At 58.0% G+C, this 15,781-nt stretch overlaps 5 protein-coding genes across 5 annotated transcripts; 3 read left to right on the top strand and 2 right to left on the bottom strand.

Annotated features, from left to right (window-relative positions):
• The first annotated feature begins 634 nt into the window (after positions 1 to 634).
• BU26DRAFT_513271 (PP2C-domain-containing protein) lies at positions 635 to 3,164 on the top strand. The gene is made up of 7 exons (XM_033827585.1): positions 635 to 894; positions 1,041 to 1,353; positions 1,412 to 1,485; positions 1,534 to 1,618; positions 1,667 to 1,873; positions 1,923 to 2,183; positions 2,252 to 3,164. The coding sequence occupies exons 1-7, from the start codon at positions 859 to 861 to the stop codon at positions 2,665 to 2,667; spliced, it is 1,392 nt and encodes a 463-aa protein (XP_033691448.1). The 5' UTR covers positions 635 to 858; the 3' UTR covers positions 2,668 to 3,164.
• On the bottom strand, positions 3,102 to 4,441 carry BU26DRAFT_526857 (FMN-linked oxidoreductase; the record flags this gene model as incomplete). The annotated part of the gene is made up of 5 exons (XM_033830731.1): positions 3,102 to 3,413; positions 3,446 to 3,517; positions 3,578 to 4,114; positions 4,178 to 4,272; positions 4,330 to 4,441. 5 exons carry the CDS (start codon positions 4,439 to 4,441, stop codon positions 3,102 to 3,104), a joined length of 1,128 nt encoding a protein of 375 aa, XP_033691449.1.
• Positions 4,442 to 4,867: 426 nt separating this feature from the next.
• BU26DRAFT_513274 (WD-repeat protein-like protein pop3) lies at positions 4,868 to 6,628 on the top strand. The gene is made up of 4 exons (XM_033827586.1): positions 4,868 to 5,037; positions 5,094 to 5,115; positions 5,173 to 5,668; positions 5,736 to 6,628. Exons 1-4 carry the CDS (start codon positions 5,016 to 5,018, stop codon positions 6,180 to 6,182), a joined length of 987 nt encoding a protein of 328 aa, XP_033691450.1. The 5' UTR covers positions 4,868 to 5,015; the 3' UTR covers positions 6,183 to 6,628.
• A 526-nt stretch (positions 6,629 to 7,154) lies between these two features.
• Positions 7,155 to 10,739, bottom strand: BU26DRAFT_22341 (AIP3-domain-containing protein). Its single transcript, XM_033820783.1, has 2 exons — positions 10,479 to 10,739; positions 7,155 to 10,428 (listed from the first exon to the last, which is right to left on the bottom strand). The coding sequence occupies exons 1-2, from the start codon at positions 10,516 to 10,518 to the stop codon at positions 7,541 to 7,543; spliced, it is 2,928 nt and encodes a 975-aa protein (XP_033691451.1). The 5' UTR covers positions 10,519 to 10,739; the 3' UTR covers positions 7,155 to 7,540.
• A 1,085-nt stretch (positions 10,740 to 11,824) lies between these two features.
• On the top strand, positions 11,825 to 15,573 carry BU26DRAFT_413798 (uncharacterized protein; the record flags this gene model as incomplete). Its single annotated transcript, XM_033823035.1, has 6 exons — positions 11,825 to 11,895; positions 12,220 to 12,412; positions 12,475 to 12,748; positions 12,797 to 13,157; positions 13,207 to 15,320; positions 15,368 to 15,573. The coding sequence occupies 6 exons, from the start codon at positions 11,825 to 11,827 to the stop codon at positions 15,571 to 15,573; spliced, it is 3,219 nt and encodes a 1,072-aa protein (XP_033691452.1).
• Between the last annotated feature and the right edge of the window lie 208 nt (positions 15,574 to 15,781).

Consider the following 15,781-nt stretch of genomic DNA (forward strand, 5'->3'; position numbering starts at 1 on the left):
CCCGGTGGATTACATGTTCAGGTGCGCCTGCGACTCAAACTTTGGAAACCTCGTTTCTGGCATGGCGGCGCCTATAGCTGGTACTCGAATGTCTCTTGACTCGGCTTTCGGTAGGATGTGCTGTGGTAGGATGTCTGACTTGGATCGTCTATTGCAACGGGAGTGATTTCGAAGCGTCCCCCAGCCCGGCAGTAGACGGCGAGTCTGACGGCGAGTCTGACGGCGAGGACGTGTCTCACAGCTACGTGAATTCCCCGCGAACGTCAGCGCCGGCAAGTCTGCCTGTCTCGTGTAACAGCACGCGAGCAGCTGCAATGTGCCGGGATATATGTTTGTTGCCTGGTAACCGCCGTGCACAGCCTGACGGGCGCATGTTCGAGCAGCAGACAGGGCGCGTATTCGCTCCAGGCAGGTAGCCCCTGCGGCGACGAAGATGCGGGAGAAGGGAAGGTGGGCATGGTGTGCCTCCGTAGGCCCAAGTGACTACAAAGACCGGTGGCCGGCGGTCGAGAAGCTGTGGCTGAGCCACAGTCAAGCCCGATGGGGGCTAGCGCCGAGGGACCTGGATTTCGTACTTGGACTGCGCTGCGATCCACACGACACGACCTCTCCCACGCAAACTCGTCCTCCGCCAGCGGAGACCCCAGACGCCCTCCTACTCTACCCTACCCTTTGCTCCGCCTATCCCTTTGCCGCGCTCCTGTCTCCCCAACTACCACCATACTCACAGCCTCTTAGCCCCGAAGACCCCACACGCCCCCGGTGACGCTGCTCAAATCTATGCCCAGCAAGCCTCTCGCGCTTCGCCTCGACATCACTCTCGCCCTCTCCACCAGGTCCTCGTAGGCTGCGGACAGAATGGGTCAGACTCTTTCAGAGCCCGTGGTCGAGAAGGTAAGTCAATGCAATCCCTCCCCCGCCCCCGCACCGCGCGCACTTTGACCCTCTCGCTTGCCTTGGCAACGGTGCACCCCCCAGCGCTCCCGCCAGCGGCATGCGTGTCTCGTATGAATTTGTATGCTAATGTCTGCCGGCGACAGCACTCACAAAGCGGCGATGGTGACGACATCATCTTCGGCGTGTCCTCGATGCAGGGATGGAGAATCAGCATGGAGGACGCCCACGCATGCGTTCTCGACCTGCATGCCGCGACGAAGAACGGGAAATCGACACCCCAGGACAAGCGCCTAAGCTTCTTCGGCGTATACGACGGCCATGGCGGCGAGAAGGTGGCAGTGTATGCCGGCGACCATCTGCACGAGATCGTAGCGAAGCAGGAGGCCTTCAAGGAAGGCGACATAAAGAAGGCACTTCAGGACGGCTTTCTGGCGACAGACCGCGCAATATTGAGCGGTATGTCTCCTGGCTGCATTCGCGCCCATGACGCGCGCGGCTGACTCATCCGGTTTAGACCCCAAATACGAAGAGGAAGTCTCGGGATGCACGGCGTCGGTCGGCATCATCTCGAAGAACAAAATCTATGTAGTACGTCAGGTCGTTGGTGTGGATGCAGACAAGTACTGAACATGGCAGGCCAATTCGGGCGACTCCCGGAGCGTCTTGGGCATAAAGGGTAGGGCGAAGCCGCTCTCCTACGACCACAAGCCCCAGAACGAAGGTATGGGAGACGAGTTCCTCTTTCTGGGCCTTCATTGACCAGCTGCAGCCGAGAAAGCGCGAATCCAAGCCGCAGGTGGCTTTGTCGATTTTGGCCGCGTGAACGGCAACCTCGCTCTATCCCGAGCCATCGGAGATTTCGAATTCAAGAAGAGCGCCGAGCTTCCGCCTGAACACCAGATAGTCACGGCGTTCCCGGATGTGGAGATACACGACATCAATGGGGATGATGAATTCCTGGTCATTGCCTGCGATGGTGCGAGTGCCCTGATCCCCATACCGTCCCCTGGCTAATCCTGTAACAGGAATCTGGGATTGTCAGTCCTCCCAAGCCGTCATCGAATTTGTCCGACGGGGCATCGTGGCAAAGCAGGATCTCGCTTCTATCTGCGAAAACATGATGGACAACTGCCTGGCTTCAAACAGTGATACTGGAGGCGTTGGCTGCGATAATATGACCATGATCGTCATTGGACTGCTCCAAGGTCGGACGAAGGAGCAATGGTACGAAGATATCGCAAAGAGGGTTGCAAATGGTGAAGGCCCATGCGCACCGCCAGAGTATGGCAAGTCTGAAAATCCAGCCTCTTCCGCCTCTGCAGGCGATTAGTTCAGGTCTAATAAATTATCCCAGCCGAGTTCCGCGGGCCGGGAGTCCATCACCGAATTGACGATAGCCCTGATGATATCGACATGGACCTTGACCACCGCTTTCGGCCAAACAGCGGATTAGGCGGCCGCATCATTCTCTTGGGCGACGGCACAGAGATATCAACCGCGGACGCTGACAGCGAGATGTTCGACCACGATGACGAAGACAAAGACCTCGACTCGCAGGTGGACAAGTTCCATAAGGAAGAGTCCAACGGCACCGCGCGCAACGCTCGCGAAGAAACACCCGGGCCCACGCCGCAAAAGAACGCTTCAGAATCGCCCTCTTCTGTGAAGACGGACAAGTCCGAGAGCGTTGAGCAGCCGCCTACCGAGAAGAAAGACACCACTGTACCGGAAAAGATTACGAATGTTGCTTCGCCTGCAGTCGAGAAGTAGCCGGATTACCTTTCCCTCCTCGATATCCCTGGTCACGAGCGCATCTCCGTAGAGATGTCGCGTCTTGGCTGGGCAAGCTCTCTGGAATGTTAACGTTATAATGCGGTCGGGTAGGATGTTGCATGGGTTTTGGGGCTTGGGGCTTGGTTTGGAAGGCATTCAGAGTCACTGATGGGTCATGAAAGCAAGCCCCACGAGCTGGAACGAACTTACTCATTCAAGGGCCAATCACGAAATGATACCTGGCGTCGCCTGTCGTCGTCCCCCTTTTGTCTTTCCTCATGTTAGTCTGTTCTTCGGGTGTGTACATGGATGCACTTCGTTTTGTCATAGAGCGCGGAGGGGTGAGGCATTTGGTTGCCAACAGCCTGGCAATTGTGGAGCCTGTCACAATTTATCCCTTTTCAAAATCCTCGCTGTAGAAGATTACATTACTAATATGCACTGTGATTTTGCGGGGCCCCAGATTCAACTAGCAGCGGATAGTCCTTCGGCCCCGAATCCAATGCACTCCTGCCAATCTCCCCAACATTCCTATAGCCACCGACGTTTAGCAAGATGTCTAAGTCTGCAAGTAGACTCTTCATGACGTGCCAAACGCCCACCTCACCCATGATGGAAAGACCCCAGATCCACAATCGGCCGACAAAGACGAACTTTGCGCCCAGTGCCAGCGCCTTGAAAACATCCGAGGCGCTGCGTACACCCGAGTCGAACATGATGTAGGTTTTGTCACCCACGACTGGCTCACGTGTCAGTAGTGCTTTGCCTCAATCACGAGGCGCTTTGGAGTGCTCACCACGATCCCGTCCACGCCAATGTCAACCGCCTTCTCCGCATCCTTGACGCTCTAGATGCCCTTGGGACAGAACGGCTTCCCGCCGCTAATCTCCTTCCACAGCTTCATCACCCACTGCGCTTTCTCCCACGTGTGCGCGCGTCCGTGCCACACGTTGTCGATCCAGAGTGACCCGGCTTCGTTGGGCTGCTTCTTCGGGTCGATGCCGTGCTCCTTGAGGCGCTTTTGGAAGACGAGATCGCTGAGGCCTAGATCGGCGCCGATGCCGTGGTAGAAGGCGTAGTTCGAGGTGGCGATGTCGTTGTGGCGCCAGCCGAGTTGCCAGGTATCGAAGGTAAGGATACATGCTGTAAAGCCGCTGCTCACTGCCCTCTCGAGCAGCGACCGTGTGAGCTCGTCATCATGTGGCATGTATAACTGGAAGAAGCGCACGCCTCCCGTCCCGCTAGCTCCGTCATCGTTCGCGGCCGCTACATGTTCAATTGGCTGACTCCCCGCGGTGCTCAGACAGTACGGCAACCCGGGGCCACCTGCTGCTCTTGCAACCGGCAGTTCGCCTGCCGCATGGTAGATCTTGTTTATCCCAACAGGTGCGAAGCCGATGGGGGCGGGGACACGGTGCCCGAAGATGGTGGTGGCAGTGTCGCGCTTGTTGGTGTCGACGAGCATGCGCGGGATGATGCGGTGACGGTAGAAGGCTTGTCAGTTTACGGTATGCGTGTGGGATTGGCCGGCGTTGCTGGAGGCGTAGTACCAGCCGTCTTGCGTGAGCTTTGCCTTTGCGAGGTCTTCGAGTTTGCCGGGGTCTGGGGCGGAGCAGTGAGCGAAGACGTCCCTTCTGGGGCAGCAACTTGGATACTTGCCTGTGCTGAACAGCGGTGCCTCGCCCTCGTTGCTTTTCCAGAAGTTCTCCCGCTGGTAGAGCGCGTATTGAGGCGTGGAGCGGAGGGCGCGGTTTGGGTTGTGGGGGTCCATGGCTGGCGAGATGAAGCTGCAGCGCCTGAGTATGGCTGCCAGGGCAAGAACTCAGCGCGTATATGGCATTGCAAGCCCCCAGAAAAGGGTCGAGAGGAAATGGTGACGCCATGCGGCTCCTTCGTCATAGCCCCAGGGCCGTCATCGGACGTCGCGTTGGGGTAGCGGGAGGTGCCGCACCCGCACATGGTCTTGCAGGTGCCTCGGAGGGAAGCCGGCCATTACGAAGGTATGATAGCTCTCTCCGGCAGAGAGACGCATACCGGTGCCGGCATGTAGGAGGCAGGCGACAGCGTCTCTTCTGGTGACCGCCAGCCCGCGGCAGCATGGGCATGACGGTGGCGCGGGGCCAATCAGAGCGCGCAAAGGCCCGAGCTCCAGCGGCCCACTACCGCCAGCTCTGCCCTCGCGCCAAACAGCCCGCCGCGACCTGCACACGCACACCTCGCGCCCTTCGTTACGCGATATGACGGTATAAAGCGCTTTCTGACGCGTTCAGCAGCTCAGCAGTTCAGCTTGCTTGAGGGCACTTGCTTTGTTGTGCGGAGAGAGTCGCGCGACCCCCGCTCGAAACATGTCCGTCATTCTGTGTACCGGTGAGCCGCCCGCACCCCTCCCCTTCCCCCAGCGACAAGAGATGCTGATGAAGCAGCTGGGTACGATCATACCATCCGGTTGGCCTCCCCGCGCCCTCGCCCGCCACCGCTCTCCTGCTGACTGCCGCACGCAAGCTTCTGGGAAGCCCTTTCGGGCATCTGCTCACGCACCATCCCCCATCCCGATTCCCAGGTCAACCGCCTCTGCATCTCGCCCGACAAGCGCTTCCTCGCCGCCGCCGGCCACCATACCGTCAAGCTCTATGAGATCAAGTCCACGAACCCGAACCCCGTCCTTACTTTCGAAGGCCACACGTCGAACATCACCGGCGTCGCCTTCCACTGTGAGGGCAAATGGATGGTGACCAGCTCAGAGGACGGCACCGTCAAGATCTGGGACACCCGCTCGGGCAGTGTCCAGCGGAACTACACCCACGGCGTCCCTGTGAATGATGTAGTCATCCACCCAAACCAGGGCGAATTGATCAGCTGCGACCGTGGAGGCAATGTTCGCATTTGGGACCTCGGCGAGAACAAGTGCTCGCATCAGCTCATTCCAGAGGATGACGTTTCGGTTGCGAGCGTCACCGTTGCTAGTGATGGCACCATGCTGTGTGCTGGAAACAATGCGGTACTGCTCCGCCCTTTACCGACAAGAAATGCCCCGAAATGCCCCAGAAGCTGATGCGTACACCTAGGGCAATGTCTATGTCTGGCGCATGATCCAGCGCGCCGACGTTACCTCTCTCGTCCCCGTCTGCAAATTCGTCGCCCATCAGACCTATATCACGAGGGTCCTACTCTCCCCGGATGTCCGCCACCTAGCTACCTGCTCCGCCGACCACACAGCCCGCATCTGGTCCGTCGACACCTCGCAGCCGCACAACGTCACGCCGCAAGACCAGCTTCCCAGCGCCGCAGACCGCGATCCGAATGCCTTCCCGCTTGAGACGACGCTGCATGGCCATCAGCGATGGGTTTGGGACTGCGCTTTTAGCGCCGACTCTGCCTACCTGGTGACTGCTTGCTCCGACCATTACGCCCGTCTCTGGGAGCTCAACAGCCAGTCTATCATTCGCCAGTACAATGGCCATCACAGAGGTGCCGTTTGCGTCGCGCTCAATGACACGGCCGTGGGCAACTAAACAGACGAAGATGCAACCAATGTACCTGTTATGCATCAGCATTGGCGTTAGACCCTGGTCTGCGACTGCCCTGCCGGGGGCGCGTTAGGGGTTTGGGTGTTCTGGCAGTTTGGCAAGGCTTATTGGGCACTGCCGATTGGCTCTGGGCGCGTTGGGGTTAGCAAGGGACGGGTAAGGGGCGCAAATGCACTCCCCTGGCAATTGAAGGACGGTGAATTGGAGGTCCGAAAAGTGGGAGCGAGAGGAATTCATCAATGGGAGATGTTCCTGGTGTTATGGAAGAGAAAAGAGAAAGGTCTTGACTAACATTCCTGCAACCGAGGACTGGATTATCGGTGCTCATCGACTAACGAACTGCACTATTATCTTCATGAGACTGCATGCAGAGATGCCGCTTATGTGAATGTTATGAATCCAAGGTTAGTTCCTTCCGGTCTCGGTCCAAATTAGTCCCTAGCTACGGGCATCTCCATTCCATTCCCTCGCGCCCGAGTCCCACGGCTACCCGTAAGAGTACTTCCCAAAGTTCCATAACCCAATTAAAATACAGTCTCGTAGAACATGAGAGCTCCACAAGCTCCGCATAACGCCATGCAAGAACGCTCCAAAAATTGCTCGCTGGAACCGAGGAAAGAAAAAGGAATACGTCACCACAAACTCTGCCAGTAAACAGCCCCTGTTAGGTAGTTATTGGAGTAAAAACGGAGAATATCCATGCACAGCAGACATAGAATGCGAATTGAAACCACTTGAAAAAGGTAATCCTGTCTTCATCCCTCCTCTTCTTATCACGAAGACTTCATTCAGCGCCCTAACAATCCCGAGAACCAACTGGCAATATGCTTCGAGCTCGTGCTAGGCGTGAAACTAAGCGCACTATCCGTGTTCCTCTCTGGCGTACGAGGCAGCGATGAGTTCACCACTGGAACCGTTTTTCCGCGCGGTCGACCGGTTGGCGGTGTCCTAGGACTCGGCTTGCCAGACTCTCGCGGACCAAAAAAGGTAGCTTTTGACGTGCGGGAACTGGAGGTGTCTTGTTTGGAGGAAGGCCGGGATGTTTTGGTGGAAGCAATCGTTGGAGTCGGTGTGTCTCGCGAAAGCGCAGAGCTTGTTCTGAAATACTCGGCTGAGTTTGGAGACTCAACGAGAGGAGCGGAATCTACGAGGCGAATGGTTGAGGGTGGCTTTTCCGTCGGCAGATTGGTCAAGATAGGGGCCGCGAGGCCCGGACAAGTCGTCACGGGCATCGTCAGAGGCAAACCGGTCTTCACCCAGGGACGGATCGTGTACTTCAACTGCGGCATGTCTGTTGCAAGATCAGCCCGAACCAAGAGGGGAGATTAAGAATAGCAACAGGATTATGCGGGAGTGGCACCACCTTCAGGTGTCGTCACCCGCTCGTCCTTTGCATCCTCCTGGTTCGGCGTATCCTCAGCCGCAGCACCATCCTTCTTCTCTTCGGTGCCGTTCTCGGTAGCCACATCCGCAGCGGCGGCAGCCGCCTTGTCCGCCCTTGCCTTTTCCCGGGCCAGCATCCTCTCATGGTATTCTTTGCGAGCTCGCTCGTCCTTGGCTTTGCGCAGACGCTCTGCTTCCTCCACGCCGCCAGTCTTCTTAAGCTTCCCCTCTTCGACAAATTGGCCCAGCTCTCTCTTGAACTCGCCCTCCTTACGAGTCTCAAGCTCGCGTTGTCGAGCCTTTTCTGCACGCTCTATGGCCTCCAGTCTGCTCTCGTGGTTGGGCTGCAAAGCCTTGACTTCACCCAAGACTCCGTCTCGGGCTTGACGAGGATCAATGGCTTTGTCGTACGCGACGGCATGAACCAGGTTACGTCCACTAGCTGAGCGCATGCCTTTGCCTTGGTCCTTGTCGCTTGTCAGATTCTGCTGCTTGGTAGCTTGTTCCACGAGCTCCAGCGTCTGGGCTGCCTTCTCCAAATCATCTTGCAGATCAGCAGCAAGTTCTTCCTGCATGGTCAGCAGATCACGTTCTTCGCAAACGGTCTGCAACTCCTGTTCCCAGATCTTGGTCCACAGTGGCTTCTCCTTCGCCAAAAAGTCCTGCAGTTTCTTGAGTTCAGCGGTGGCTTTGGATAGGTCCTTGGCTGTTATTTCGAGTTGGCGGGGTAAAGGACGGACACCGCGAGTCACAACATCCTTACGGAGATCCTCGACCAGGTCTTGTAGGTCATCTACACGATTGACGATCTTCTCTGAGTCCTCTTGCAATGTTTTCTTGCCGGAGTTGACGTATGCGCGACCGCTGTCCCCTTCAAGTGTCGGAAGAGCAGCTTTGACTGCGGTTGATTTGACTGCGGCGGCCTTGGTACGGATAGCCGACATGCTTGCTTCAATGTCCCCAACGAAAGAGGAGTATGTCTGACGTACGATAGCCAAGTCTCGGCGGAGGGACTGAACCTCGCTGAGTTGGGCGGCTGAGGACACAGTTGGCTCCGTAGGTCCACTGGAAGGCATCGGAGAGCGTGGCGTGAGCACTGTTGAGACACGAGCCGACGACAAGGTGGGAGCTGCTGCGATACCCGCAATCTCTTTTGCGGCTTGTTGTTGGCGCTCGGCAACCCGCTGGATGGTAGACTGTTGATCCTCGACCACGGTCTTGATGCTCTCTACTAGACGGTTCAGACCACCGAATTTGTCGTCAATATGATGCTTTACTTCGTCGAGCTGTTCGATGTTAAGGACAAGAACAGAGCGGTCCTTGATGTCGTTGATGTCTTCCAGCTCATAACGCACGCCAGAGACAGGGTCTTGGATGTGTATCTCTGGAAGCTCGCCGTTACGGTGGGTATCCCAGGCGAACTTCTCAATGAATGCGAGCTGCAATCGACCAATCGACAAGTCCGCGCCATCTGAAAAGACGTATTTCTTTATCTTGCTCTTATATTGCAAGAACAGGGTAAGCTCCTTGCCAGGCTGTGGCGACTGTTCCGGGACGAAATGCTCCGGTTGCGGGGATGGCGACTTTACTCGTCGTGATCCATGCCTGGCGGGCACGCCGGTGGGCTTCCGAAGTTCCTTTACGGGCGATTCCGAGGGGAGGTCTGCTGGTTCAATCAAAGGCCCGCTGATCGTCGCACCTAGCATAGGCTGCTCGCCTTCAGGGAATTTGGGTGCCGCAAGCTTATCCTCGGGCGTCTTCTGAACAGGACTGTCCTCGGCGATTGGCTCCTCCTGGGGAGGTTTGATGCTGGGAGCATAACTCTGAGTACTCTCTTCGGAAATGCGCCTAGACACGTCGTTTGTCTTGTCGAAGCCGGTGTCAACCGAGGGCCGCTGAGCCGAACGCTGTCGACTGTGCAGCAGTGAACCCCGTATTCGCACCGCGTTCATGGACTCGCGCACGTCTCTTCCCCGATTCGGTATGGGCGAGTTCTGCACCGGGGGCAGAGGAATTCCATTCGTGCCCAAGTGTTTCTGGATCTGATACGCGGAGAATCTCCGCGAAGCCCTCCTCTCCAGCTCGCCTCCTCGCTGCAACGCTGCCAAAGCATCCTGCTGTTTGGGCGGTGGCGGCGGAGGTGGGAAGTCGATGGCGTAGTTGGGTTGCTTGTGTTCGGGAGACCTGGGCATCTGGTCGTCGGACGGATAGGGAGCAATGACGGGTATCTGCTGCATTGTATTGCTTGAAAGCGAGGAGTCCGTGGACAGCTGGCTGGCGTTTGTCGACCGATTGGCTCGAGGGTTTGAAGGGAGGGTGTCGTACTTGTTGGGGGACGCCCTTCCAGGGACCGATGACGAACGCGGAGGCAGCTCAGGCCCTTCGGCGATGTACTCTGCGCTCTCGTGCCGCGGCGGCAGCCTCGTGCTTGATGCGCGAGCCTGTTGCGGGTCTTCCACCTCGCCAGTACTCCCAATGCTGCCCTGGCGTGGGCTGCCTCCGTTGATATTGCCATCCCGGCCGGTCCGCTGCCGCAGCCGCTGCTGCTTCTTCTTCAGGCCGTGTAGGAGATTAATGATGATGTCTCGTATCCGGGGCAGGAAGTTGTCGAGGCTGGCTTGCGACGCTTCTTGGCTAAGCGTCTCTTCGAGGATACCGCGGAGGAGCTCCGGAACGTTTCCGAGATCTTGTGTGTCGACTCCGATGGCGTTGAAAGCCCGCGAGGCAATGTTGAACTCGTAGCCCAGGCGCACGTACACGTCCGAGACTTCGCTTTCGGTGGCGGTCCCACGAGACCAGAGCGTGAGTGTTTCGAGTAGTTGTTTGGTTGCGACAAGCAGATGGGTGACTGGAGGGGGTAAGCTGGCGGGCTGAGAGGGCTGGTTCGAGGAGGATTACCTGACTTCTCTATCTGGCTGAGTTGCTGTTGCGGCTGCATGGCCGGGGAGGGTCAGTGAGGCGTCTCCGCTGCCGTGGTGGTGGTGGTGGTGGTGGTGCGGGAGGGCGGTACTCACTGTCTGCTGGGGTCGCCTGGAATGCGCTCCGCGCGAGGAGCCCTTGCTCGAGCCCTGTGGGGGCGGGTATTCCTCGGTGAGCGTCATGCTGGACGCCGACGAGGCTGGGTAGAGGGTGGCGTCGGAGTCGCGGGAGGGCGGTCTTCTGCTCGCGGTGAAGGAGCTAGAGTGCATGAGTGGTGTGGGTGGTGAAGTGCAGGTGCAGACGCATCATGGTGAACGCTCGCCGTGGTAGGTGCATGTGCCAAGCGTCTTAGTCACCTGCAGTTCACCACCGGCCTAGTCCTCCAGACGGCATCGTGAGACGGGGTTTCAGCGTGCCTGAGTCGAGCTGCTCCTCAGGCCTTTTTGCCTAATGTGGGCGCGATGCCATGCTCGGCGGGATTTGGGGAAGGACAGGAGCAAACAGTTCTCCGTGGCATACACAGTGCGGTGGTAGTCGGACATGGAGCGCGGGAACAAACGCTGCGAAAAAGCCGAGATGGACAGCCAGCGTCTCTTCTCGAAGCATTATTTGAAGAATGCGTGCTACATCCGAACAACAATAATAATCATAATAATAGTCGGCAGTGCGGCAGCCTGTCCAGGGCGCCGCGTCTGGCATCCGGTGTGGCTTGTTGCACCGACTATAACGCACCAGCCCCAGTGTTCCCCCAACGTCCTGCGCGTAGTGGCAGAGCATCCTACACCTCCGCACCACTGACAAGCGACCGACAATATCCTAACCTCTCCCTAGCTGCAAACTCCCAGCACACGCGCATTCCGCTCGGCGACCGCACCCGCTTGGCTGACTGTTCCGCCCCGCCACGGCCGCTGAAAGTTTACGGCTGTTTCATATACGGCGATCCCGCAGCAGTCGAGCTAGCGCCTTCCCAGAGTACGTGCCAAGCCCCAAGGTCGCGCCTTCCTCTGGAAACCTCACCTCACCCCCCGGGGCCGCACTTTTGTCCAGCTTCTAGCATCCGCCTTTTCGTGCTGCAGCCCCGTCTGCCTCCCCCGACGCTGGCAGCCTTTTGCCCGCTCCTTTCTCTTCCCCCCCTCCGCGCCCCGCTCTCCATTGCGCCCTCTGCGCTGCCTTCACCACGCTGAGTCGGAGGAGAGGCCTCCTCAACTCACGCCGACACGCCCATGTCCAGCTCCGCCGCCGCCACGTCCCTCAACGGCTCCAATGTCAACGGACCTGTGAGCCCCGCATCCTCGAATCCCCCTGGCGGCCGAGCACAACTGAAGATGAGCACCGCTGCCAAAGGCGCCGACGGTGCGCGCAAGCAGGCTGGCAGCCCCGTTGACGGCGGGCAAAGGTAAGCTCCCGCGCTCCCGGCGCTACCTCAATTTCTCCCTGCACGCCCCGTCATCGCTCCCCTTTTTCACCGCGGCGCCCGCCGCTGCTGCTGCCCCCCAGCCACGCCTCGAGAGCTCGTTGGACGATATCCGCCTCCAGCGGCACTTTCTCGTGTGACGTGCAATCAGTCACATGGAGCCACGGTGCAACGCTTTCGTACCCCAAAATTGCCCATTCTCTATCCACCGCCGCCCCGCTCGCATACATTGCGCCCTTTGCTTTCGCGTTCCTGTTCCGACTCCGTGCGCTTGGATGCGCTGCTGACTCGGTGCTGCTCTTCCAGGAAACCTCCGCCCCAAAAAGCATGGACCCAGGGCACCAACCCCATCACTCAGCGACCGACGAACATCAGCAACTCCAACGGCGTCGTCAACGCCCCTAAGCCCTCACAAGCCCCGGTCGCTCTCTCTGCAGAGACCGCATCCCCAATGAGGCACCTCAATGACAGGATGATGTACCTGCTCGCCAATCTCTCAGTAAGATGCCCTTTCCTCTGTTCGCGCAATAATTGCCAATGCTGATTCCTCGCCTCGCGCAGGGCCTTCCGGGCAACATCACCTTGAAGAACGGCGAAAAGTACACGGGCGTGCTGTCGGGCACCTCCCTCGACCCGACCGAGATGCGCTACGTTTTCAAAATGGTCAAGAAGGTGCAACCCGCGGGAGATGCTCAGGTAAACGGCACAATCGACGTCTCCGACGACTACGTGGGTGTTGGGGACAACCACGTGATGGCGTTCGACATGAGCGACGTTGCCGACTTCCACGTCAACAACGTTATCCTCGACAAGACACAAGCCAAGGGTCGGAATGGTATGTTTCTTGCTATTAGCACTTCCCAATCATTGACGTTATGCACAGGTACCACCGGGTTCCGCACCGATACAGACATTTCTGGCAATATGGCCATCCGCGAACGGACTCTTCAGAAGTGGGAGCCGTCTGCGGACGCAAATGCCGACCTCTCCTTGGAGCCCAAGGGGGCCTCAACAGGGTGGGATCAGTTCTCGGCGAACGAGAAGCTCTTTGGCGTGCGAAGCGACTACGACGAGAACTTGTATACCACTATCATTGATCGCAACAACCCGCGGTATGCAGAGAAGGAGGCTCGCGCGGCCAGGCTTGCTCGCGAGATTGAGGGTAGTAGCGCGCTCAATGCCCATGTCCGCGAAGAGCGGGGCCAGCAGAACGCCGATGACAAGGGTGATGACGAGGAAGAGAGGTATGTGCGCACAACATGTTGTGCTTCTTGCACACTGACGAGTATACAGATACAGCGGAGTCCGCCGTGGCCCCGATTTCCCACCTCTCCCCGCTGGCCAGCCAAACAGATATATGCCACCTGCGCGCCGTCCCCCAACGAGCCAGCCGACGGTCCCAGGAGCGCCAGTGGACCCAGCAATCATCTCTTCACAGCTCGCTCGTCCAGATTCAGCTGCCTCAAAGCCAGCGCAGCGTACCACAAGCCCGCCGGTCGAGAAGTCTGCTACTCCTGAGCCTGCAAAAGTTGAGGCAGCTCCTAAAGCCGAGGCGCCAGTTGCGGTGAAAGCAGAGCCTCCTAAGGATACTCCAGCCAAAGCGGATATGAAGCCCACACCTCCAACCAAGCCTGCTGCTGAGCAGGCGCAGAAGCCGAGCAACGCCCTCAAGCCTGCAGCGGGTATCCCAACTCGCAAATCAGGACGGCCTGACAACGCGACAGCAAACGTCGAACATGACCTTCTCGACTCTTTCAAGCAGTTCTCCGCCGCAGAGAAGCTGCGGATGTCCGAACGTCAGCGGTCAATAGCACGAGAGTCGAAGGCAGTTAAGCTGAACGACTTGAAGAAGTTCTCGCAGAACTTTAAGCTCAACACCCCGGTGCCCACAGACTTGGTTCCCATTCTTGCCAAGGACGAGACCAAGCAGCAGCAGATTGTGGAGAAAGCCCTCCGTGCTGTGCAAGAGCTCAAGGTCACCCCTCCTAAGCCGGTTGCTACCGCTGTAGATACCAAATCCGTTCCCCGGCCGAGCAACGTCAAGCCCGATCCTGCTCAGCCGTCTCCGATCGCCGCCGCCGACCGCCAGCAGAACCAGCGGCCTCGCCCTGCTCAGAACCAATACGGATCGGCGTCGATGAGGGAGCGCACAGTACACAACCAGAATATGAACCAGATGCCGCCGCGCAACCATGGCCTACTAAGCACACGTCTTCAACTAAATCAGCAGCAACACAAGCAGCAAGGGGCTATACCATACAATGGCGTTCCCCAGCCTATTCCCATTCAGGATATGCGGGTACCCCCGCCTACTGGACCCTCACAATCATCAAGCGGGGTGCAGACTCCAACGTCTGGTGTGTCGACGAGGTTCAATGTTCGAGCGAGCGAATTCAAACCAAATCCATCCGCCAATACCTTCCAACCAGGCGGAAACCCAAGTACCCACTCCAGCCCTAGGCCTGATTCAGCTTCACGTCAGGAGCCACCACGAAAACTGCAGATCACCAGCTTCTTCGGTGGTCAACGTCCGTCTATACAGCCCTTGGATCTCAGTGAATCCTTCAATCCCATCAAGCGGTTGAGAAAGGAAGCGCAAGAGCAGGATAAGACCCGCGAATATGCCAGCAACGGCGGCATCCAGCCACCCTACCGAACACCCCCTACTTGGGACTTCCCACAGATGAATACAGAGAAAGGCTACGTTGACATGTTCGAGCGCGCCGCCGCACCACCGATCTCAGCCCCGCAGAATGTAATGGGTAATGGACCTATTCCTCACCAGCATCAGCTCCCGCCACATCTTCAAGGAACGCAGGGCATGCAACAAGGCCAAACGCCGCATCATACACCCCGGCATCCACCAGTGCAGCCGCATCACGGTCAAGGTCCTCACCATTTCGAGCCTCAGCACATGCAGTTCTCCCATTCGACGTCGTCAGTGCACCCGTCGCCACGCCCTATGCAACCGTACATATATGGCCAACAGCCGCAACCCATGCCCAGCTTCCCACAGCAAGTACCGATGCAGCACTATGGCATGAGCCCCAGCGTCCAGCACGTTTCCCTTCGCGCGGGTCAGGGGCCTCCTCAGTTCGTAGGCCCTCCGGGCCCAGCCATGGGCGGACAAATGATGACGAATCAGCCGTCGAATGGTCCGTTCATGGGAATGCCGACGAACCCTCAGATGACCATGTACTCTCCCGCTCCCGGACCGGCTTATCCTCAGTATCCTGGTCAAATGCCCACGGGTCCCGGGGGGAATGGATTCCCTAGCCCTAGGCCTGGTGGAGCGCCGTTGATGAGCCACCAAGGCTCACAGCAGGGCCATCAACAACAGCCACTCATGTACATGCCGCATGGCGCGCAGGGACCACCAATGTTTGCGCAAGTCCCCCCTGGATCAAGTAGGTCACCATCCATGAATTTCTGCTTCAATAACTAACACTTACAGTGACACCAATGCGTGGACCCTATCCTCAGCCACATCAGCCACACTACGGTTCGCCACATCAACATCATCAGTTCCCTCAACAGCATCGCGGTACCCCAAGCGGCAGCTATTCGCAGCCTATGATGCAACAACATTCGCTACCGCCTCAGATTCCTCCAACGGGTCCTGCCGCGCATGGGCCCGAAGGTAGCGAGGAAGTCAAATGAACGACTTCCTGAACACTACGGTTATCTGCGGGAAGACGCGCGCTTCGTAGTCCCTCGCGCTTCTTGCGGGTATACCGTGGTTGCTTGATCTTCCTCGCAATACCCCTTTCCGCTGGTTTTTGCTCTGCATTTAGCGCGGGAGATTCCATTTCTCTCTTCTTTGGCTGCAAACAAAGCATGAGCGACCGGCGTTGGTTGGCACCTGACG

Source organism: Trematosphaeria pertusa (assembly GCF_010094035.1).
Source record: "Trematosphaeria pertusa strain CBS 122368 unplaced genomic scaffold BU26scaffold_1, whole genome shotgun sequence".
Classification (NCBI taxonomy): domain Eukaryota; kingdom Fungi; phylum Ascomycota; class Dothideomycetes; order Pleosporales; family Trematosphaeriaceae; genus Trematosphaeria; species Trematosphaeria pertusa.